Source organism: Oncorhynchus kisutch, linkage group LG27 (assembly GCF_002021735.2).
Source record: "Oncorhynchus kisutch isolate 150728-3 linkage group LG27, Okis_V2, whole genome shotgun sequence".
NCBI classification, from domain to species: domain Eukaryota; kingdom Metazoa; phylum Chordata; class Actinopteri; order Salmoniformes; family Salmonidae; genus Oncorhynchus; species Oncorhynchus kisutch.
This window is the reverse complement of record NC_034200.2, coordinates 38,533,694-38,557,495: the sequence shown is the minus strand read 5'-3', so window position 1 is coordinate 38,557,495 and position 23,802 is coordinate 38,533,694. Positions and strand designations below refer to the sequence as shown.

At 46.3% G+C, this 23,802-nt stretch overlaps 1 protein-coding gene across 1 annotated transcript in view; it reads left to right on the top strand.

Moving 5' to 3' along the window:
* Positions 1-138: 138 nt before the first annotated feature.
* The window catches only part of fbxl7 (F-box and leucine-rich repeat protein 7), an 85,742-nt gene continuing 62,078 nt past the window's right edge, over positions 139-23,802 (top strand). Inside the window, exon 1 of the mRNA XM_020463347.2 lies at positions 139-665. Coding sequence (XP_020318936.1) covers positions 629-665 — 37 coding nt within the window. The 5' untranslated portion in view covers positions 139-628. The remainder of the gene's footprint in view (positions 666-23,802) is intronic.

Genomic DNA, 23,802 nt, shown 5'->3' with positions numbered 1-23,802 from the left:
CAATCTTTGAGTTCATTTTCCAGGATCTTATTTAAGAATCTGGATAATATCAATGTAATCATGGGTTGTTCTTTTTGGGTCCACTGTCTCTTTAAAACTGTAGCCTACCTCTCGTCATTCCTATGGTAGGCAATTGACACTCCGGGGAAAAAGGGGGGGGGGGGTTACAGCAAATCGCCGTTGCCTCTCGCGGCCGCGGAAAGTATGTCTACATGGTAACGGTTTCATACTCGGCAGGAGTGGTGGCATTGCGTCTTGACGCAACAAGTTTCGGGTTTTGTTTATATCAAATACTGGATGCGAATAAGTTTCCATTTGTAACACTCGGAGATAAAATACACTTTTAGCCTTCAACAGTCGTTGGAATCGTGCACTATTACCTGCACGTCTTGTTAGAATTTAGTTTAAAATCAAAATGTATTCAGTCAAAAAATATCTGTAATGACATGCTGACTATGTTTGGATTTATGGTTTGAGAAGAACGTTTTTTGGGGGACTATCTTCCGCTGGGTGAAAAAAAAGAGGATCCACGCGCATTTCTCCTCATATAACGCGCACGTTTTTGTAGGAATACTTTTTATTTGATGGATACCTCCGAGCTCTGTGAATAGATAATGCATTACACAGGATGGGTGCGAACAATGGGAAACAAAGTGGGAGTGAGGGTAAGTGCAACTGGAGAAAAGGAATGAGTTTTACAGTATGTTCTGAAGCCATACTTGTGGCAACGTCATACCATTTTGCAGGCTACATTGTTTCAGTAATATAATCATCCAGGCTACACAATTGACCCGATCTTTCTTTATACAGTGTCGCCAGTTATGTATAGCTATGAAATATTACTATATCCCGAAAAAAAAGCTGATTTGATCTGAAACTGTCTGTCCTAGATATGCCTATCTAAATTCGATTTATTACGCAACGTAGGATATTCACATTACATTTCAGACAGAGGCAGATGGCCCCAGTACATCACCGGGGCCAAGCTTCCTGCCATTTGATTTACATTGGGCCATTGGTAGCCTTGTCGTTGGTATATCTCAGGTATAACCGACTAAAAGTTCAATTCATTTGAAAGAGTTTGAATGATCACACCACAGCCCATAGAGCAGTATCTGAAAAGCTTTACCTTTCTCACCAGAACTCAGAAATGATCTGACCTGTTCTAGTGGTGGAAATGATCTGACCTGTTCTGGTGGTGGAAATGATCTGACCTGTTCTGGTGGTGGAAATGATCTGACCTGTTCTGGTGGTGGAAATGAACTGACCTGTTCTAGTGGTGGAAATTATCTGACCTGTTCTGGTGGTGGAAATGATCTGACCTGTTCTGGTGGTGGAAATGATCTGACCTGTTCTGGTGGTGGAAATGATCTGACCTGTTCTGGTGGTGGAAATGATCTGACCTGTTCTGGTGGTGGAAATGATCTGACCTGTTCTGGTGGTGGAAATGATCTGACGTGTTCTGGTGGTGGAAATGATCTGACCTGTTCTGGTGGTGGAAATGATCTGACCTGTTCTGGTGGTGGAAATGATCTGACCTGTTCTGGTGGTGGAAATGAACTGACCTGTTCTAGTGGTGGAAATGATCTGACCTGTTCTGGTGGTGGAAATGATCTGACCTGTTCTGGTGGTGGAAATGATCTGACCTGTTCTGGTGGTGGAAATGATCTGACCTGTTCTGGTGGTGGAAATGATCTGACCTGTTCTAGTGGTGGAAATGATCTGACCTGTTCTGGTGGTGGAAATGATCTGACCTGTTCTGGTGGTGGAAATGATCTGACCTGTTCTGGTGGTGGAAATGATCTGACCTGTTCTGGTGGTGGAAATGATCTGACCTGTTCTGGTGGTGGAAATGATCTGACCTGTTCTGGTGGTGGAAATGATCTGACCTGTTCTGGTGGTGGAAATGAACTGACCTGTTCTAGTGGTGGAAATGATCTGACCTGTTCTGGTGGTGGAAATTATCTGACCTGTTCTGGTGGTGGAAATGATCTGACCTGTTCTGGTGGTGGAAATTATCTGACCTGTTCTGGTGGTGGAAATGATCTGACCTGTTCTGGTGGTGGAAATGATCTGACCTGTTCTGGTGGTGGAAATGAACTGACCTGTTCTAGTGGTGGAAATGATCTGACCTGTTCTGGTGGTGGAAATTATCTGACCTGTTCTGGTGGTGGAAATGATCTGACCTGTTCTGGTGGTGGAAATGATCTGACCTGTTCTGGTGGTGGAAATGATCTGACCTGTTCTGGTGGTGGAAATGATCTGACCTGTTCTGGTGGTGGAAATGATCTGACCTGTTCTGGTGGTGGAAATGATCTGACCTGTTCTGGTGGTGGAAATTATCTGACGTGTTCTGGTGGTGGAAATGATCTGACGTGTTCTGGTGGTGGAAATGATCTGACCTGTTCTGGTGGTGGAAATGATCTGACCTGTTCTGGTGGTGGAAATGAACTGACCTGTTCTGGTGGTGGAAATGATCTGACCTGTTCTGGTGGTGGAAATGATCTGACCTGTTCTAGTGGTGGAAATGATCTGACCTGTTCTGGTGGTGGAAATGATCTGACCTGTTCTGGTGGTGGAAATGATCTGACCTGTTCTGGTGGTGGAAATGATCTGACCTGTTCTGGTGGTGGAAATGATCTGACCTGTTCTGGTGGTGGAAATGATCTGACCTGTTCTGGTGGTGGAAATGAACTGACCTGTTCTGGTGGTGGAAATGATCTGACCTGTTCTAGTGGTGGAAATGATCTGACCTGTTCTAGTGGTGGAAATGATCTGACCTGTTCTGGTGGTGGAAATGAACTGACCTGTTCTAGTGGTGGAAATGATCTGACCTGTTCTGGTGGTGGAAATGATCTGACCTGTTCTGGTGGTGGACATCTTTTGACAGTTCAGCAAAGAATAGACACACAGATTCAGAAATACCATTTGTATAAATGAAAGCATGAAGAATATACATGTTATCTTCATGTTATCGTCTTGTTGGTCTTCTCTTGATGTGATTTGACTCTGTATGTAGCATTAGAAATTTCCCATAGAATGCATTTGGAAAATATTCAGACCCCTTGACTTTTTCCACATTTTGTTAACGTTAGTCTTATTCTCAAATTGATTAAATAGTCCCCCCCCGTAAATCTACACACAATGCCCCATAATGACAAAGCAAAAACAGGTTTATAGACATTTTTGCAAATGTGTAAATATAACAAAAAATGGAAATATCACATTTACATAAGTATTAAGACCCTTTACTCAGTACTTTGTTGAAGCATCTTAGGCAGCAATTACAAGTCTCGAGTCTTCTCGGGTATGACGCTACAAGCTTGGCACAACTGTATTTGGGGAGTTTCTCCCATTCTTCTCTGCAGGTCCTCTCAAGTGCTGTCAGGTAGGATTGAGAGCATCGCTGCACAGCTTTTTTCAGGTCTTTCCAGAGATGTTCGATTGTGTTCAAGTCCGGGCTCTGGCTGGGCCACTCAAGGACATTCAGAGACTTGTCCCGAAGCCACTCCTGCTGTGTGGGATCAACCCGATTCGATCCCAGGCTGTGTCACAGCCGGCCGTGATCGGGAGTCCCAGGAGGCGGCGCACAATTGGCCCAGCGTTGTCCAGGTTAGGGGAGGGTTTGGCCGGCTGGGATGTCCTTGTTCTATCTAGTGACTCCTTGTGGCGGGCCGGGCACTTGCAAGCTGACTTCGGTTGCCGTTTGTACGGCTTCCAGGTTAAGAGAGGAGAGTGTCAAGAAGCAGTTCGGCCTAGCAGGGTCGTGTTTCGGAGGACGCACGGTTCTCGACCTTCGCCTCTCCCAAGTCCGTATGGGAGTTGCAGCAATGGGACAGGATTGTGACTACCGATTTGAAAAATCCTGAGTAGAAATCAAAACAGGAAGTGAGATATCTTCACGATATTGGGGAGAAAAAGGGTTAAAAGTACCAAAGAAATTTTATTAAAATATCTCTCAACTTTGCTCCGTTTGTCTATCCCTCGATCCTGATTAGTCTCTCAGGCCCTGCCGCTGAAAAACATTCCTACAGCATGATGCTGCCACCACCATGCTTCACCGTAGGGATGGTGCCAAGGTTTCCTCCAGACTTGAAGCTTGGCATTCAAGCCAAATAGTTCAATCTTAGTTTCATCAGACCAGATAATCTTGTTTTTCTTGGTCTGAGAGTCCTTTAGGTGCCTTTTTTTCCCCCAAGCGGGCTGTTCAAATCAAATCAAATTTATTTATATAGCCCTTTGTACATCAGCTGATATCAGCTGATATCTCAAAGTCCAGCCTAAAACCCCAAACAGCAAGCAATACAGGTATTGAAGCACGTTGGCTTGGAAAAACTCCCTAGAAAGGCCAAAACCTAGGAAGAAACCTAGAGAGGCCAGTCCTCTTCTGGCTGTGCCAGGTGGAGATTATAGAAGAACATGGCCAAGATGTTCAAATGTTGGTCAATGGTTGTCAGCATGGTCAAATAATAGGTCTGGGACAGGTAGCACATCTGGTGAACAGGTCAGGTTTCCATAGTCACAGGCAGAACAGTTGAAACTGGAGCAGCAGCAGGCCAGGTGGACTGGGGACAGCAAGGAGTCATCATGTCAGGTAGTCCTGAGGCATGGTCCTAGGGCTCAGGTCCTCAGAGAGAGAGAAAGAAAGAGAGAATTAGAGAGAGCATACTTAAATTCACACAGGACACTGGATAAGGCAGGAGAAGTACTCCAGATATAACAAACTGACCCTAGCCCCCCGACACATAAACTACTGCAGCATAAATACTGGAGGCTGAGACAGGAGAGGTCAGGAGACACTGTGGCCCCATCCGATGATACCCCCGGACAGGGCCAAACAGGAAGGATATAACCCCACCCACTTTGCCAAAGCACAGCCTCCATACCACTAGAGGGATATCTTCAACCACCAACATACCATCCTGAGACAAGGCCGAGTATAGCCCACAAAGATCTCCGCCACGGCACAACCCAAGGGGGGGCGCAAACCCAGACAGGAATATCACATCAGTGACTCAACCCACTCAAGTGACGCACCCCTCCTAGTGACGGCATGAAAGAGCACCAGTGAGCCAGTGACTCAGTCCCTGTAATAGGGTTAGAGGCAGAGAATCCCAGTGGATTCTGTTATGTGCATTTTACCGAGGAGTAGCTTCGGTCTGGCCACTCTGCCATAAAGACCTGATTGGTAGAGTGCTGCAGAGATGTTTGTCCTTCTGGGAGGTTCTCCCATCTCCACAGAAGAACTCTGGAGCTCTGTCAAAGTGACCATCGGTTATTGGTCACCTCCCTGACCAAGGCCCTTCTCCACCGATTGCTCAGTTTGGCCTGGTGGCCAACTCTAAGAAGAGTCTTGGTGGTTCCAAACTTATTTCATTTAAGAATGATGGAGGCCACTATGTTCTTTGGGACCTTCAATGCTGCAGAAATGTTTTGGTACCCTTCCCCAGATTTGTGCCTTGACACAATCCTGTCTGAGTTCTATGGACATTTCCTTTGATCTCGTGGCTTGGTTTTTGCACTGTCAAATCTAGACAGGTGTGAGCCTTTCCAAGTCATATCAATTAAATTTACCACAGGTGGACCACAATCAAGTTGTAGATACATCTCAAGGGTGATCAATGGAAACAGGATGTACGTGAACTCAATTTAGAGTCTTATAACAAAGGGTCTGAATAAGGCATTTCAGTTTAAAAATCAGGTTTTTAGAAAAAATGTTTTCGCTTTGTCATTAACGGGTATTGTGTGTAGTTTTATAATTTAATCAATTTTAGAATAAGGCTATAACTTAACAAAATGTGGAAGAAGGGAAGGGGTCTGAATACTTTTCGAATGCACTGTATCTCACTTGCAACAATTGTACAGATTTTGCAGAGCGCTGACAAGTGTTATGCACAGTGGAAATGATCATTAATGATATCAACGAAATCCAAACTACTTTGGAGCTACTTTAAGGGCATGTTCCAGCTTTATATGGTCTTCTTGGCTTCAATTATTTCCGGTCCTGTATACAGTAATGCTAACCAGAGGCGGCTGTAAGTAACTAAATTGCACAAATATGGAGAAATGGTCTGTTGTTTGACAACAGCCAAGTTAAATGTGGAAAATCGTATAGGCCCAATTTTTTTGGGGGGGGGGGCGAACTAACCCTCGTAGCCAAAATTTGTGTTTCAAGCGTTCTCATTCTACTGTAATGCAGGGAAAACCAAAAATAACAGCAAAAAAATATATATGCTTCGCTGTTGCCATCGTCAAAAAAATACTATTTTTTTACACTTTCAATGGCCTCATCTGTCATACCTTTTAGGGGACTGGTTTTGACAGCTGTTTGAAATTAGTGGGATTCATTTGCACAGGCTGCATCTGTGCGCTGACGTCACACCGTAGCTGGGTCCGAATACTCATACTAACCTCACTAATTGTGATGTAAGTTGAGTATGTAGTATGCTTATTGGTCATAAGGACAACAGTTAGTGTGCCAAAAGTTCCCAGATTTCGTACTAACAGTGATTAACCCAATTCCGAACAAATTTGCGCAACCGCGACATTCAAACGAGGCTGCAATGAAATCTAATGGGACTGTAGCGACTGTGTTGACATCAGAATCTGGGGTGTGAACTAAGTTTCTATTCATGGTAATGGCTCTGTAGTATTGGAGAAAAAACAGACCTCTCCGACGCTGTACGCTACATCTTGACGTGTCACGTCGTAACGTACAGCACGCATAAAGCAACTCATTCTGTCATAGTCTCCCTACACCAGGCACTTCTCTCATCGTTTAAAAACAAGAAAGGGACAGGGTAAGGGGGGATACCTAGTCATTTTTTGCATCGTCACTACAAGCGATCATGACTCTCAAAGCCGCTGTTTACTTCTGAAGATCACTTTAGCACCGCACTAAAAACACGATTCAAATTCAACACAAACCTTCAAAAAAGGTATGTAATGACACATTATATATATATATATATATATATATATACCCTTTTTCAAAACTACAAAACCCTTTATAGTGTTTATTTACATTGATAAGTTGGACAAGTTTCACCCACCCACCATCTCTCTCTTCTCACTATCACGCAATAGGTTTCACTTCCCCACCCACCATCTCTCTCTTCTCACTATCACGCAATAGGTTTCACTTCCCCACCCACCATCTCTCTCTTCTCACTATCACGCAATAGGTTTCACTTCCCCACCCACCATCTCTCTCTTCTCACTATCACGCAATAGGTTTCACTTCCCCACCCACCATCTCTCTCTTCTCACTATCACGCAATAGGTTTCACTTCCCCACCCACCATCTCTCCTTCTCACTATCACGCAATAGGTTCACTTCCCCACCCACCATCTCTCCTTCTCACTATCACGCAATAGGTTTCACTTCCCCACCCACCATCTCTCTCTTCTCACTATCACGCAATAGGTTTCACTTCCCCACCCACCATCTCTCTCTTCTCACTATCACGCAATAGGTTTCACTTCCCCACCCACCATCTCTCTCTTCTCACTATCACGCAATAGGTTTCACTTCCCCACCCACCATCTCTCTCTTCTCACTATCACGCAATAGGTTTCACTTCCCCACCCACCATCTCTCTCTTCTCACTATCACGCAATAGGTTTCACTTCCCCACCCACCATCTCTCTCTTCTCACTATCACGCAATAGGTTTCACTTCCCCACCCACCATCTCTCTCTTCTTACTATCACGCAATAGGTTTCACTTCCCCACCCACCATCTCTCTCTTCTCACTATCACGCAATAGGTTTCACTTCCCCACCCACCATCTCTCTCTTCTCACTATCACGCAATAGGTTTTCACTTCCCCACCCACCATCTCTCTCTTCTCACTATCACGCAATAGGTTTCACTTCCCCACCACCATCTCTCTCTTCTCACTATCACGCAATAGGTTTCACTTCCCCACCCACCATCTCTCTCTTCTCACTATCCACGCAATAGGTTTCACTTCCCCACCCACCATCTCTCTCTTCTCACTATCACGCAATAGGTTTCACTTCCCCACCCACCATCTCTCTCTTCTCACTATCACGCAATAGGTTTCACTTCCCCACCCATCTCTCTCTTCTCACTATCACGCAATAGGTTTCACTTCCCCACCCACCATCTCTCTCTTCTCACTATCACGCAATAGGTTTCACTTCCCCACCCACCATCTCTCTCTTCTCACTATCACGCAATAGGTTTCACTTCCCCACCCACCATCTCTCTCTTCTCACTATCACGCAATAGGTTTCACTTCCCCACCCACCATCTCTCTCTTCTCACTATCACGCAATAGGTTTCACTTCCCCACCCACCATCTCTCTCTTCTCACTATCACGCAATAGGTTTCACTTCCCCACCCACCATCTCTCTCTTCTCACTATCACGCAATAGGTTTCACTTCCCCACCCACCATCTCTCTCTTCTCACTATCACGCAATAGGTTTCACTTCCCCACCCACCATCTCTCTCTTCTCACTATCACGCAATAGGTTTTCACTTCCCCACCCACCATCTCTCTCTTCTCACTATCACGCAATAGGTTTCACTTCCCCACCCACCATCCTCTCTCTTCTCACTATCACGCAATAGGTTTCACTATCCCCACCCACCATCTCTCTCTTCTCACTATCACGCAATAGGTTTCACTTCCCCACCCACCATCTCTCTCTTCTCACTATCACGCAATAGGTTTCACTTCCCCACCCACCATCTCTCTCTTCTCACTATCACGCAATAGGTTTCACTTCCCCACCCACCATCTCTCTCTTCTCACTATCACGCAATAGGTTTCACTTCCCCACCCACCATCTCTCTCTTCTCACTATCACGCAATAGGTTTCACTTCCCCACCCACCATCTCTCTCTTCTCACTATCACGCAATAGGTTTCACTTCCCCACCCACCATCTCTCTCTTCTCACTATCACGCAATAGGTTTCACTTCCCCACCCACCATCTCTCTCTTCTCACTATCACGCAATAGGTTTCACTTCCCCACCCACCATCTCTCTCTTCTCACTATCACGCAATAGGTTTCACTTCCCCACCCACCATCTCTCTCTTCTCACTATCACGCAATAGGTTTCACTTCCCCACCCACCATCTCTCTCTTCTCACTATCACGCAATAGGTTTCACTTCCCCACCCACCATCTCTCTCTTCTCACTATCACGCAATAGGTTTCACTTCCCCACCCACCATCTCTCTCTTCTCACTATCACGCAATAGGTTTCACTTCCCCACCCACCATCTCTCTCTTCTCACTATCACGCAATAGGTTTCACTTCCCCACCCACCATCTCTCTCTTCTCACTATCACGCAATAGGTTTCACTTCCCCACCCACCATCTCTCTCTTCTCACTATCACGCAATAGGTTTCACTTCCCCACCCACCATCTCTCTCTTCTCACTATCACGCAATAGGTTTCACTTCCCCACCCACCATCTCTCTCTTCTCACTATCACGCAATAGGTTTCACTTCCCCACCCACCATCTCTCTCTTCTCACTATCACGCAATAGGTTTCACTTCCCCACCCACCATCTCTCTCTTCTCACTATCACGCAATAGGTTTCACTTCCCCACCCACCATCTCTCTCTTCTCACTATCACGCAATAGGTTTCACTTCCCCACCCACCATCTCTCTCTTCTCACTATCACGCAATAGGTTTCACTTCCCCACCCACCATCTCTCTCTTCTCACTATCACGCAATAGGTTTCACTTCCCCCACCCACCATCTCTCTCTTCTCACTATCACGCAATAGGTTTCACTTCCCCACCACCATCTCTCTCTTCTCACTATCACGCAATAGGTTTCACTTCCCCACCCACCATCTCTCTCTTCTCACTATCACGCAATAGGTTTCACTTCCACCCACCATCTCTCTCTTCTCACTATCACGCAATAGGTTTCACTTCCCACCCCCATCTCTCTCTTCTCACTATCACGCAATAGGTTTCACTTCCCCACCCACCATCTCTCTCTTCTCACTATCACGCAATAGGTTTCACTTCCCCACCCACCATCTCTCTCTTCTCACTATCACGCAATAGGTTTCACTTCCCCACCCACCATCTCTCTCTTCTCACTATCACGCAATAGGTTTCACTCCCCACCCACCATCTCTCTCTTCTCACTATCACGCAATAGGTTTCACTTCCCCAACCCACCATCTCTCTCTTCTCACTATCACGCAATAGGTTTCACTTCCCCACCCACCATCTCTCTCTTCTCACTATCACGCAATAGTTTCACTTCCCCACCCACCATCTCTCTCTTCTCACTATCACGCAATAGGTTTCACTTCCCCACCCACCATCTCTCTCTTCTCACTATCACGCAATAGGTTTCACTTCCCCACCCACCATCTCTCTCTTCTCACTATCACGCAATAGGTTTCACTTCCCCCACCCACCATCTCTCTCTTCTCACTATCACGCAATAGGTTTCACTTCCCCACCCCACCATCTCTCTCTTCTCACTATCACGCAATAGGTTTCACTTCCCACCCACCATCTCTCTCTTCTCACTATCACGCAATAGGTTTCACTTCCCCACCCACCATCTCTCTCTTCTCACTATCACGCAATAGGTTTCACTTCCCCACCCACCATCTCTCTCTTCTCACTATCACGCAATAGGTTTCACTTCCCCACCCACCATCTCTCTCTTCTCACTATCACGCAATAGGTTTCACTTCCCCACCCACCATCTCTCTCTTCTCACTATCACGCAATAGGTTTCACTTCCCCACCCACCATCTCTCTCTTCTCACTATCACGCAATAGGTTTCACTTCCCCACCCACCATCTCTCTCTTCTTCACTATCACGCAATAGGTTTCACTTCCCCACCCACCATCTCTCTCTTCTCACTATCACGCAATAGGTTTCACTTCCCCACCCACCATCTCTCTCTTCTCACTATCACGCAATAGGTTTCACTTCCCCCACCCACCATCTCTCTCTTCTCACTATCACGCAATAGGTTTCACTTCCCCACCCACCATCTCTCTCTTCTCACTATCACGCAATAGGTTTCACTTCCCCACCCACCATCTCTCTCTTCTCACTATCACGCAATAGGTTTCACTTCCCCACCCACCATCTCTCTCTTCTCACTATCACGCAATAGGTTTCACTTCCCCACCCACCATCTCTCTCTTCTCACTATCACGCAATAGGTTTCACTTCCCCACCCACCATCTCTCTCTTCTCACTATCACGCAATAGGTTTCACTTCCCCACCCACCATCTCTCTCTTCTCACTATCACGCAATAGGTTTCACTTCCCCACCCACCATCTCTCTCTTCTCACTATCACGCAATAGGTTTCACTTCCCCACCCACCATCTCTCTCTTCTCACTATCACGCAATAGGTTTCACTTCCCCACCCACCATCTCTCTCTTCTCACTATCACGCAATAGGTTTCACTTCCCCACCCACCATCTCTCTCTTCTCACTATCACGCAATAGGTTTCACTTCCCCACCCACCATCTCTCTCTTCTCACTATCACGCAATAGGTTTCACTTCCCCACCCACCATCTCTCTCTTCTCACTATCACGCAATAGGTTTCACTTCCCCACCCACCATCTCTCTCTTCTCACTATCACGCAATAGGTTTCACTTCCCCACCCACCATCTCTCTCTTCTCACTATCACGCAATAGGTTTCACTTCCCCACCCACCATCTCTCTCTTCTCACTATCACGCAATAGGTTTCACTTCCCCACCCACCATCTCTCTCTTCTCACTATCACGCAATAGGTTTCACTTCCCCACCCACCATCTCTCTCTTCTCACTATCACGCAATAGGTTTCACTTCCCCACCCACCATCTCTCTCTTCTCACTATCACGCAATAGGTTTCACTTCCCCACCCACCATCTCTCTCTTCTCACTATCACGCAATAGGTTTCACTTCCCCACCCACCATCTCTCTCTTCTCACTATCACGCAATAGGTTTCACTTCCCCACCCACCATCTCTCTCTTCTCACTATCACGCAATAGGTTTCACTTCCCCACCCACCATCTCTCTCTTCTCACTATCACGCAATAGGTTTCACTTCCCCACCCACCATCTCTCTCTTCTCACTATCACGCAATAGGTTTCACTTCCCCACCCACCATCTCTCTCTTCTCACTATCACGCAATAGGTTTCACTTCCCCCACCCACCATCTCTCTCTTCTCACTATCACGCAATAGGTTTCACTACCCACATGACCATCTCTCTCTTCTCACTATCACGCAATAGGTTTCACTCCCCACCCACCATCTCTCTCTTCTCACTATCACGCAATAGGTTTCACTTCCCCACCCACCATCTCTCTCTTCTCACTATCACGCAATAGGTTTCACTTCCCCACCCACCATCTCTCTCTTCTCACTATCACGCAATAGGTTTCACTTCCCCACCCACCATCTCTCTCTTCTCACTATCACGCAATAGGTTTCACTTCCCCACCCACCATCTCTCTCTTCTCACTATCACGCAATAGGTTTCACTTCCCCACCCACCATCTCTCTCTTCTCACTATCACGCAATAGGTTTCACTTCCCCACCCACCATCTCTCTCTTCTCACTATCACGCAATAGGTTTCACTTCCCCACCCACCATCTCTCTCTTCTCACTATCACGCAATAGGTTTCACTTCCCCACCCACCATCTCTCTCTTCTCACTATCACGCAATAGGTTTCACTTCCCCACCCACCATCTCTCTCTTCTCACTATCACGCAATAGGTTTCACTTCCCCACCCACCATCTCTCTCTTCTCACTATCACGCAATAGGTTTCACTTCCCCACCCACCATCTCTCTCTTCTCACTATCACGCAATAGGTTTCACTTCCCCACCCACCATCTCTCTCTTCTCACTATCACGCAATAGGTTTCACTTCCCCACCCACCATCTCTCTCTTCTCACTATCACGCAATAGGTTTCACTTCCCCACCCACCATCTCTCTCTTCTCACTATCACGCAATAGGTTTCACTTCCCCACCCACCATCTCTCTCTTCTCACTATCACGCAATAGGTTTCACTTCCCCCACCCACCATCTCTCTCTTCTCACTATCACGCAATAGGTTTCACTTCCCCACCCACCATCTCTCTCTTCTCACTATCACGCAATAGGTTTCACTTCCCCACCCACCATCTCTCTCTTCTCACTATCACGCAATAGGTTTCACTTCCCCACCCACCATCTCTCTCTTCTCACTATCACGCAATAGGTTTCACTTCCCCACCCACCATCTCTCTCTTCTCACTATCACGCAATAGGTTTCACTTCCCCACCCACCATCTCTCTCTTCTCACTATCACGCAATAGGTTTCACTTCCCACCCACCATCTCTCTCTTCTCACTATCACGCAATAGGTTTCACTTCCCCCACCCCACCATCTCTCTCTTCTCACTATCACGCAATAGGTTTCACTTCCCCACCCACCATCTCTCTCTTCTCACTATCACGCAATAGGTTTCACTTCCCCACCCACCATCTCTCTCTTCTCACTATCACGCAATAGGTTCACTCCCCACCCACCATCTCTCTCTTCTCACTATCACGCAATAGGTTTCACTTCCCCACCCACCATCTCTCTCTTCTCACTATCACGCAATAGGTTTCACTTCCCCACCCACCATCTCTCTCTTCTCACTATCACGCAATAGGTTTCACTTCCCCACCCACCATCTCTCTCTTCTCACTATCACGCAATAGGTTTCACTTCCCACCCACCATCTCTCTCTTCTCACTATCACGCAATAGGTTTCACTTCCCCACCCACCATCTCTCTCTTCTCACTATCACGCAATAGGTTTCACTTCCCCACCCACCATCTCTCTCTTCTCACTATCACGCAATAGGTTTCACTTCCCCACCCACCATCTCTCTCTTCTCACTATCACGCAATAGGTTTCACTTCCCCACCCACCATCTCTCTCTTTCTCACTATCACGCAATAGGTTTCACTTCCCCACCCACCATCTCTCTCTTCTCACTATCACGCAATAGGTTTCACTTCCCCACCCACCATCTCTCTCTTCTCACTATCACGCAATAGGTTTCACTTCCCCACCCACCATCTCTCTCTTCTCACTATCACGCAATAGGTTTCACTTCCCCACCCACCATCTCTCTCTTCTCACTATCACGCAATAGGTTTTCACTTCCCCACCCACCATCTCTCTCTTCTCACTATCACGCAATAGGTTTCACTTCCCCACCCACCATCTCTCTCTTCTCACTATCACGCAATAGGTTTCACTTCCCCACCACCATCTCTCTCTTCTCACTATCACGCAATAGGTTTCACTTCCCCACCCACCATCTCTCTCTTCTCACTATCACGCAATAGGTTTCACTTCCCCACCCACCATCTCTCTCTTCTCACTATCACGCAATAGGTTTCACTTCCCCACCCACCATCTCTCTCTTCTCACTATCACGCAATAGGTTTCACTTCCCCACCCACCATCTCTCTCTTCTCACTATCACGCAATAGGTTTCACTTCCCCACCCACCATCTCTCTCTTCTCACTATCACGCAATAGGTTTCACTTCCCCACCCACCATCTCTCTCTTCTCACTATCACGCAATAGGTTTCACTTCCCCACCCCACCATCTCTCTCTTCTCACTATCACGCAATAGGTTTCACTTCCCCACCCACCATCTCTCTCTTCTCACTATCACGCAATAGGTTTCACTTCCCCACCCACCATCTCTCTCTTCTCACTATCACGCAATAGGTTTCACTTCCCCACCCACCATCTCTCTCTTCTCACTATCACGCAATAGGTTTCACTTCCCCACCCACCATCTCTCTCTTCTCACTATCACGCAATAGGTTTCACTTCCCCACCCACCATCTCTCTCTTCTCACTATCACGCAATAGGTTTCACTTCCCCACCCACCATCTCTCTCTTCTCACTATCACGCAATAGGTTTCACTTCCCCACCCACCATCTCTCTCTTCTCACTATCACGCAATAGGTTTCACTTCCCCACCCACCATCTCTCCTTCTCACTATCACGCAATAGGTTTCACTTCCCCACCCACCATCTCTCTCTTCTCACTATCACGCAATAGGTTTCACTTCCCCACCCACCATCTCTCTCTTCTCACTATCACGCAATAGGTTTCACTTCCCCACCCACCAATCTCTCTCTTCTCACTATCACGCAATAGGTTTCACTTCCCCACACCACCATCTCTCATCTTCTCACTATCACGCAATAGGTTTCACTTCCCCACATACGCACATCTCTCCTTTCCTTCACTATCACGCAATAGGTTTCACTTCCCCACCCACCATCTCTCTCTTCTCACTATCACGCAATAGGTTTCACTTCCCCACCCACCATCTCTCTCTTTCTCACTATCACGCAATAGGTTTCACTTCCCCACCCACCATCTCTCTCTTCTCACTATCACGCAATAGGTTTCACTTCCCCACCCACCATCTCTCTCTTCTCACTATCACGCAATAGGTTTCACTTCCCCACCCACCATCTCTCTCTTCTCACTATCACGCAATAGGTTTCACTTCCCCACCCACCATCTCTCTCTTCTCACTATCACGCAATAGGTTTCACTTCCCCACCCACCATCTCTCTCTTCTCACTATCACGCAATAGGTTTCACTTCCCCACCCACCATCTCTCTCTTCTCACTATCACGCAATAGGTTTCACTTCCCCACCCACCATCTCTCTCTTCTCACTATCACGCAATAGGTTTCACTTCCCCACCCACCATCTCTCTCTTCTCACTATCACGCAATAGGTTTCACTTCCCCACCCACCATCTCTCTCTTCTCACTATCACGCAATAGGTTCACTTCCCCACCCACCATCTCTCTCTTCTCACTATCACGCAATAGGTTTCACTTCCCCACCCACCATCTCTCTCTTCTCACTATCACGCAATAGGTTTCACTTCCCCACCCACCATCTCTCTCTTCTCACTATCACGCAATAGGTTTCACTTCCCCACCACCATCTCTCTCTTCTCACTATCACGCAATAGGTTTCACTTCCCCACCCACCATCTCTCTCTTCTCACTATCACGCAATAGGTTTCACTTCCCCACCCACCATCTCTCTCTTCTCACTATCACGCAATAGGTTTCACTTCCCCACCCACCATCTCTCTCTTCTCACTATCACGCAATAGGTTTCACTTCCCCACCCACCATCTCTCTCTTCTCACTATCACGCAATAGGTTTCACTTCCCCACCCACCATCTCTCTCTTCTCACTATCACGCAATAGGTTTCACTTCCCCACCCACCATCTCTCTCTTCTCACTATCACGCAATAGGTTTCACTTCCCCACCCACCATCTCTCTCTTCTCACTATCACGCAATAGGTTCACTTCCCCACCCACCATCTCTCTCTTCTCACTATCACGCAATAGGTTTCACTTCCCCACCCACCATCTCTCTCTTCTCACTATCACGCAATAGGTTTCACTTCCCACCCACCATCTCTCTCTTCTCACTATCACGCAATAGGTTTCACTTCCCCACCCACCATCTCTCTCTTCTCACTATCACGCAATAGGTTTCACTTCCCCACCCACCCATCTCTCTCTTCTCATATCACGCAATAGGTTCACTTCCCCACCCACCATCTCTCTCTTCTCACTATCACGCAATAGGTTTCACTTCCCCACCACCATCTCTCTCTTCTCACTATCACGCAATAGGTTTCACTTCCCCACCCACCATCTCTCTCTTCTCACTATCACGCAATAGTTTCACTTCCCCACCCACCATCTCGCTCTTCTCACTATCACGCAATAGGTTTCAACTTCCCCCAAACCCACCATCTCTCTCTTTACTCACTATACACGCAATAGGTTTCACTTCCCCACCACCATCTCTCTCTTCTCACTATCACGCAATAGGTTTCACTTCCCCACCCACCATCTCTCTCTTCTCACTATCACGCAATAGGTTTCACTTCCCCCACCCAACCATCTCTCTCTTCTCACTATCACGCAATAGGTTTCACTTCCCCACCCACCATCTCTCTCTTCTCACTATCACGCAATAGGTTTCACTTCCCCACCCACCATCTCTCTCTTCTCACTATCACGCAATAGGTTTCACTTCCCCACCCACCATCTCTCCTTCTCCACTATCACGCAATAGGTTTCACTTCCCCACCCACCATCTCTCCTTCTCACTATCACGCAATAGGTTCACTTCCCCACATGACAATCTCTCTCTTCTCACTACACGCAATAGGTTTCACTTCCCCACCCACCATCTCTCTCTTCTCACTATCACGCAATAGGTTTCACTTCCCCACCCACCATCTCTCTCTTCTCACTATCACGCAATAGGTTTCACTTCCCCACCCACCATCTCTCTCTTCTCACTATCACGCAATAGGTTTCACTTCCCCACCCACCATCTCTCTCTTCTCACTATCACGCAATAGGTTTCACTTCCCCACCCACCATCTCTCTCTTCTCACTATCACGCAATAGGTTTCACTTCCCCCACCCACCATCTCTCTCTTCTCACTATCACGCAATAGGTTTCACTTCCCCACCCACCATCTCTCTCTTCTCACTATCACGCAATAGGTTTCACTTCCCCACCCACCATCTCTCTCTCTCACTATCACGCAATAGGTTTCACTTCCCCACCCACCATCTCTCTCTTCTCACTATCACGCAATAGGTTTCACTTCCCCACCCACCATCTCTCTCTTCTCACTATCACGCAATAGGTTTCACTTCCCCACCCACCATCTCTCTCTTCTCACTATCACGCAATAGGTTTCACTTCCCACCCACCATCTCTCTCTTCTCACTATCACGCAATAGGTTTCACTTCCCCACATGACATCTCTCTCTTCTCACTATCACGCAATAGGTTTCACTTCCCCACCCACCATCTCTCTCTTCTCACTATCACGCAATAGGTTTCACTTCCCCACCCACCATCTCTCTCTTCTCACTATCACGCAATAGGTTTCACTTCCCCACCCACCATCTCTCTCTTCTCACTATCACGCAATAGGTTTCACTTCCCCACCCACCATCTCTCTCTTCTCACTATCACGCAATAGGTTTCACTTCCCCACCCACCATCTCTCTCTTCTCACTATCACGCAATAGGTTTCACTTCCCCACCCACCATCTCTCTCTTCTCACTATCACGCAATAGGTTTCACTTCCCCACCCACCATCTCTCTCTTCTCACTATCACGCAATAGGTTTCACTTCCCCACCCACCATCTCTCTCTTCTCACTATCACGCAATAGGTTTCACTTCCCCACCCACCATCTCTCTCTTCTCACTATCACGCAATAGGTTTCACTTCCCCACCCACCATCTCTCTCTTCTCACTATCACGCAATAGGTTTCACTTCCCCACCCACCATCTCTCTCTTCTCACTATCACGCAATAGGTTTCACTTCCCCACCCACCATCTCTCTCTTCTCACTATCACGCAATAGGTTTCACTTCCCCACCCACCATCTCTCTCTTCTCACTATCACGCAATAGGTTTCACTTCCCCACCCACCATCTCTCTCTTCTCACTATCACGCAATAGGTTTCACTTCCCCACCCACCATCTCTCTCTTCTCACTATCACGCAATAGGTTTCACTTCCCCACCACACCATCTCTCTCTTCTCACTATCACGCAATAGGTTTCACTTCCCACCCACCATCTCTCTCTTCTCACTATCACGCAATAGGTTTCACTTCCCCACCCACCATCTCTCTCTTCTCACTATCACGCAATAGGTTTCACTTCCCCACCCACCATCTCTCTCTTCTCAACTATCACGCAATAGGTTCACTTCCCCACCCACCATCTCTCTCTCTCACTATCACGCAAATAGGTTTCACTTCCCCACCCACCATCTCTCTCTTCTCACTATCACGCAATAGGTTTCACTTCCCCACCCACCATCTCTCTCTTCTCACTATCACGCAATAGGTTTCACTTCCCCACCCACCATCTCTCTCTTCTCACTATCACGCAATAGGTTTCACTTCCCCACCCACCATCTCTCTCTTCTCACTATCACGCAATAGGTTTCACTTCCCCACCCACCATCTCTCTCTTCTCACTATCACGCAATAGGTTTCACTTCCCCACCCACCATCTCTCTCTTCTCACTATCACGCAATAGGTTTCACTTCCCCACCCACCATCTCTCTCTTCTCACTATCACGCAATAGGTTTCACTTCCCCACCCACCATCTCTCTCTTCTCACTATCACGCAATAGGTTTCACTTCCCCACCCACCATCTCTCTCTTCTCACTATCACGCAATAGGTTTCACTTCCCCACCCACCATCTCTCTCTTCTCACTATCACGCAATAGGTTTCACTTCCCCACCCACCATCTCTCTCTTCTCACTATCACGCAATAGGTTTCACTTCCCCACCCACCATCTCTCTCTTCTCACTATCACGCAATAGGTTTCACTTCCCCACCCACCATCTCTCTCTTCTCACTATCACGCAATAGGTTTCACTTCCCCACCCACCATCTCTCTCTTCTCACTATCACGCAATAGGTTTCACTTCCCCACATGACATCTCTCTCTTCTCACTATCACGCAATAGGTTTCACTTCCCCACATGACATCTCTCTCTTCTCACGATCAAGCAATAGGTTTCACTTCCCCACATGACATCTCTCTCTTCTCACTATCACGCAATAGGTTTCACTCTCCCACCCACCATCTCTCTCTTCTCACTATCACGCAATAGGTTTCACTTCCCCACATGACATCTCTCCTTCTCACTATCACGCAATAGGTTTCACTTCCCCACATGACATCTCTCTCTTCTCACTATCACGCAATAGGTTTCACTTCCCCACCCACCATCTCTCTCTTCTCACTATCACGCAATAGGTTTCACTTCCCCACCCACCATCTCTCTCTTCTCACTATCACGCAATAGGTTTCACTTCCCCACCCACCATCTCTCTCTTCTCACTATCACGCAATAGGTTTCACTTCCCCACATGACATCTCTCCTTCTCACTATCACGCAATAGGTTTCACTTCCCCACATGACATCTCTCTCTTCTCACTATCACGCAATAGGTTTCACATCCCCACATGACATCTCTCTCTTCTCACTATCACGCAATAGGTTTCACTTCCCCACATGACATCTCTCTCTTCTCACTATCACGCAATAGGTTTCACTTCCCCACCCACCATCTCTCTCTTCTCACTATCACGCAATAGGTTTCACTTCCCCACCCACCATCTCTCTCTTCTCACTATCACGCAATAGGTTTCACTTCCCCACCCACCATCTCTCTCTTCTCACTATCACGCAATAGGTTTCACTTCCCCACATGACATCTCTCCTTCTCACTATCACGCAATAGGTTTCACTTCCCCACCCACCATCTCTCTCTTCTCACTATCACACAATAGGTTTCACTTCCCCACCCACCATCTCTCTCTTCTCACTATCACGCAATAGGTTTCACTTCCCCACCCACCATCTCTCTCTTCTCACTATCACGCAATAGGTTTCACTTCCCCACCCACCATCTCTCTCTTCTCACTATCACGCAATAGGTTTCACTTCCCCACCCACCATCTCTCTCTTCTCACTATCACGCAATAGGTTTCACTTCCCCACCCACCATCTCTCTCTTCTCACTATCACGCAATAGGTTTCACTTCCCCACCCACCATCTCTCTCTTCTCACTATCACGCAATAGGTTTCACTTCCCCACATGACATCTCTCTCTTCTCACTATCACGCAATAGGTTTCACTTCCCCACATGACATCTCTCCTTCTCACTATCACGCAATAGGTTTCACTTCCCCACATGACATCTCTCCTTCTCACTATCACGCAATAGGTTTCACTTCCCCACATGACATCTCTCCTTCTCACTATCACGCAATAGGTTTCACTTCCCCACATGACATCTCTCCTTCTCACTATCACGCAATAGGTTTCACTTCCCCACATGACATCTCTCCTTCTCACTATCACGCAATAGGTTTCACTTCCCCACATGACATCTCTCCTTCTCACTATCACGCAATAGGTTTCACTTCCCCACATGACATCTCTCCTTCTCACTATCACGCAATAGGTTTCACTTCCCCACACGACGGAGCTCATTGCTTGAATCACGCAGAGACGTGCATCATGAAGGTCTCGTCAATGCTTTTGTTGTAAAGGGGATAAATTGTGCTTTACAATGGTATTGATGTTACAGTTGATCTGGAAGTATTATGTTTTTTGGCCGCTAAAATAAGGTCAATTGTATGTACAAACGTTAGTTCACACAACATTTGCGAAAATATGAAGTATACAAGCAGTGGACACTATTACTGTTGGTTTAGGGCCCCTAATGCAATTCTTTGGAAAATGGGCGTGGCTTCACAACATTTTCAGATTTGAAGCAAACGGTGGAATAAATGCAGCCGAAATCAGACGAGATTCAAATTCATTGCTTTAACTAATTATGAGAAATGTGAAGAAAAATGTTGAGCAATGTAATAAAGTAACAAGTTAGCAAGAAGTTGCATAGCAACAGCCTCAACTTCCGGTAGACAGGTGAAGCTCTAGTACACTCAACTGAAGGGATACCGTTCTTTTCCAGTATACAAAAATGAACTACTAGTATATACTTTTTAAATATGTAGTATACAGTATGTTAGTATGGGTATTTGAACAACGCCCATGAGAAAAGTAATGCTTAATGCTACATTTATTTACCTTTGTTTAACTAGGCAAGTCAGTTAAGAACAAATTCTTATCTTCAATGACGGCCTAGGAACAGTGGGTTAACTGCCTGGTCAGGGGAACAACAATAGATTTGTACCTTGTCAGCTCGGGGGTTTTGAACTTGCAACCTTCCGGTTACTAGTCCAACGCTCTAACCACTAGGCTACCCTGCCACCTCTACACTCTAACCACTAGGCTACCCTGCCGCCTCTACACTCTAACCACTAGGCTACCCTGCCGCCCCACATATGCTGCCCTTACGGAAATAAAGATGCAACTGCAGTTATTCTGGAATAACAATAATTCTGTTATTCCAAAATACTACAGTTGAATGCGAAACTGCAATATTTGTATATTTTTATAAGGGTGATCAGCAAGTCAGCTACCTTTTGTTTGTCCTAACACAAGGACAACATTCTTGGTACAAATAGCTTTGACAGCTGCATCACAAGCACAAGGTCATTTTGGGTAGTGAGGAGGGCTTGAACCACGAACACAAGTATAATGTCATGTTATAAAACCTCATGCCGTTTTACTAGACGGTCGCTGTCGGCAACATTAATTGAGGTGTGAAAGAGAAAAATCGACAGCTGGTGACCAAAGTCGTTTTCCGTGTAATGAGGTGGGATAAAACACCAGCTTAAGTTGTCATTCCCACTTCCTGTACAGAATGCCACTCATACAGGAAGTGTTATTACCAGCCTCTTACGCAAGACTGTAGATACATTCGGAATGCCATAGAAATAAAGTTTCTAGAACATGCATCCCCATTCAAATCAACATTCTGTAATTCTATTTATATGGTACGGTAATATTTCATCCATTTTGTATGTGTTGGATATTACGAGACCTGGTTGACTACCCGGGATCGCAGCAGTAATGAGGCTGGTATAGTTGATGCTATGTTGGTATACGTTCACCCCTTTGTGGAGTTCAACATTAACATGATCAGTTAGTGAATTAGATGAGAATAAGGATTTACAGTAGACTAGATTCTGACTATAGGCTACTGTGCCTCACCTGGGAATTAAATCTTGGTCGACCTGTGTGTGGCTCAGGTTGTGTTCCCTGTGGATAAGTTTGTTCACACTACATACTATTGAACACTGTTAGATATATATATATATGTATATATATGTATTAGATCCATTTCATTGTTTAGTTTCTCATTTGTTGTCAAATGCAAAACTCAGAGCAGTGACTAATTTAAAAAATAGTTTTTATGTAATATGCCTCTGCCACATTCTTCTCCCGCTGAGTGACTTGTTGGCTGGAGTTTTAAACCTGCGGTAAGCAAACCAATAAACCAGCTCCTTCTTATAAGGTTACGCTTTGGGTCGTCCTCCCAACTGGCTCACGTTGGATGACACCAGCAAATTTCCACTGGAGCAATAGCTTGAGGTATAAGATGCCCATAACCACAGATCTAGGATCAGATTAACTTCTTAACATTAACCGTTTGGGTCATGAGAAAATATTGGACCTTGTATCAGTAGTAAGGGGCATAGAATTACACATAAAACCCCTTCCACCTCAACTAAACATGGATAATAAGGCCCAGTGTGGGTAATAGAATTAGCTACTTGAGTTCAAATGTGCTTTTCTTAGAGGCAAGATAAGTCATTCTAATTACTGTAAACTGGAAGGGAAACCGGGAGTAGAAAAAAATGGAGGGGGAGCAGTAATTATTTGCCTACCTCCTCATGCCTTTTGCACACATTGTATATAGATTCCCCCTTTGGTTTCTACTGTGTTATTGACTTGTTAATTGTTTACTCCATGTGTAACTCTTTGTTGTCTGCTCACACTGCTATGCTTTATCTTGGCCAGGTCGCAGTTGCAAATGAGAACTTGTTCTCAACTAGCCTACCTGGTTAAATAAAGGTGAAATAAAATAAAATAAAAAGATGTGGTAACAGAAATAACAAGTTAGATCTGAAACTTATCATCCAGATCACTGATCTACACCGGCTCAACTGGTTCCAGATCACTGATCTACACCGAGTCAAATGGTTCCAGATC